The 2,315-nt window shown below is 35.5% G+C and overlaps 1 protein-coding gene across 1 annotated transcript in view; it reads left to right on the forward strand.

Moving 5' to 3' along the window:
- The window catches only part of LOC103595779 (zinc finger protein 665-like), a 17,030-nt gene that overhangs the window by 8,778 nt on the left and 5,937 nt on the right, over positions 1 to 2,315 (forward strand). The window contains 2 exon segments of the mRNA XM_008579255.1: positions 1,737 to 1,863; positions 2,126 to 2,218. Coding sequence (XP_008577477.1) covers positions 1,737 to 1,863; positions 2,126 to 2,218 — 220 coding nt within the window.

Genomic DNA, 2,315 nt, shown 5'->3' on the forward strand with positions numbered 1-2,315 from the left:
TATGACTGTTTCCAATAGTAAGTCTCTGCACCTGTAAGCTACAACTCTGTATGTTTACCTATCTCTCATCTTGTGGGCAGTGGTCTGACCTGTGTCCTTTTCTCTCTTACAGTTCCAAGAAGAGATATTGATTTTTCAGTCTCTTCAGCATGATAATTGTTTTGATCGAGTGATGATTTTCAAGCTTTTTATGTGCAGAAATAGAAACCTGAAATGTATTTCTAAAAATCATCTTCTTAATGTCTATGTAGATGAGCAAAGAATTTTGCTTCATACAACTATGAAAGTTATGAATTATATTGGTAGTCTTCTTAATACTGAGCTTTCCTGTATTCCTAGAATAAACTCAGAAAATTCTTTTCTGGTCTTCACAGTCTATTTCTCTTCTACTATCTTTAAATATTAGTGTTTCCACAGGTTCTGTGCTTCTGCCTTTTTATATTATTATAAGTATTGTTCAATCTGATAGGTTTATTAACTCTGATAACCAAAGGTACAATTGAAATTCTGATACTTTCCAAATTTTTATCTTCAGCTTAGATCTCTCTGGAATTATATATTCAATTGCCATTTGGGCCTTTCTGTAGGTATTTCAAATATAATGAGTCCAAGTGTGTGTTACTTTTTCCAATTATATTATTCCATTTTCCAAATTTTACTGTATGTTGCCAGTACCTAACAAACTGCACTCCTTTAGATAGACTGGGTGTAAAACAATTATTTTTATTCCCTATACAGCAAATTAAGACTACATTCTATTTCTGCTTTTACTTTTATTTTTTCTCTTTTAAAGGGTTAGTTTCATATTTTGTGTGCTTACTGCTCTGGATCCTGATATAGGTGGTCATCTTTTACCCTGTTTTCTTCCTTTCTGACTCTCCCTTCAGCACCTTCTCTGCTCTTTCTAGAGGATGACTATAAAAATGTAAATCTGTACATGTAACTTACCTGTTCTTACAGGAACTCATTATTTACATTGTGTGGCTGGAGAAGTGGCCGTATGCTCCCTGGGTAAACACAAGCAATCTTTTTGCATGTAGGAAGAAAATTTTGAGATGTTTATTACATGCTTTTAATTTATAACTAATTAAAAATCAACAATCAGTGCGTAACATTTTTTTTGCCATTTCATTAAGCTCAAATTGTGGTTATCTCATCAGAACCCAGGACAGAACCCAGGATCATTCACCTAGACATGGTGCTATATGTAGTACCAATCATGTGGTGTGTGTTGTTTGTGCACTTGCAACTGAACTTTTGCTCTTTTCTCATACTCATGAGAAAACATGGTTTGCATAAAAGAGGTGAACATCTTTGGCATTTCAGTGGAGTGCAAATTGAATACAAAGTAGATCTATTTTTTCTCATTCTTTCTAACCCTAGTTTGTATTGATCTTGGGTCTAAATTAATTCTTCTAACACATTATTCCAGGTATGTAAAATACCTTATGTTAAGCTTCTTTGAGGGAGCAGAATTTTGTTCATACTTTTATCCATAGCAACAAGGATTGTGGTAAGTTTTGTAATAGTATTTTTTTTTTTTTGCAGTTAACAAATTGTAACAGTGGCAGAATATTCCTGCTGTCATTTTTTCTTTCTTCCACCATATGAAGTACAAAGAAGCTGCATCTAATGTAAAATACATATGACACATACACAGAGAATTGTGAATTCCAAGATTTCTGTTTTGTGATCAATGGCTTATGACTTGAGTTGAGTAAAATGTGCCATTCCAGGGGTTGGTGTCATTTGAGGATGTGGCTGTGGACTTCACCTGGGAAGAGTGGCAGGAACTGGATGATGCTCAGAGAACTTTGTACATGGATGTGATGCTAGAGACCTATAGCAACCTGGTGTTGTTGGGTGAGTGGAACTCCACAGTTAAGTTCCACGAGTAACACTTTCTTCTTTGTTGGTAAATACGGAAATATCTGTATTTATACCCTTTATAAGGTTCAGTGCTATGTAAGTTTCTATTTAGTGAAGAGAGTGAGAGTCATCCCTCCCTAATGAATGCTTAAAATTGGCTCCTTTACTGCACAGTTTTGAAAGTTGAGCTCTTCTCATTCTTCTAAAGACCTGACTTAGCAGTTTTGCAAATTCCTGGGTTATATCTTATTAACAGGATGCTACATTACCAAACCCAATGTGATCTTCAAATCAGAGCAAGAAGCAGAGGCATGGATGGTAGAAAACACCCCAAACCAGAACCTACAAGGTCAGTGCATACGGGGCACATGCTGGGAAGAGCAAAGCCCTTTGCTGTTTTTGCCAATATTTTTGCTAGGTTTCAGACCTGAAAACATCTGATCTGT

The sequence above is a fragment of the Galeopterus variegatus genome, unplaced genomic scaffold, assembly GCF_000696425.1.
Source record: "Galeopterus variegatus unplaced genomic scaffold, G_variegatus-3.0.2 Scaffold1841, whole genome shotgun sequence".
In the NCBI taxonomy this organism is placed as follows: Eukaryota; Metazoa; Chordata; class Mammalia; order Dermoptera; family Cynocephalidae; genus Galeopterus; species Galeopterus variegatus.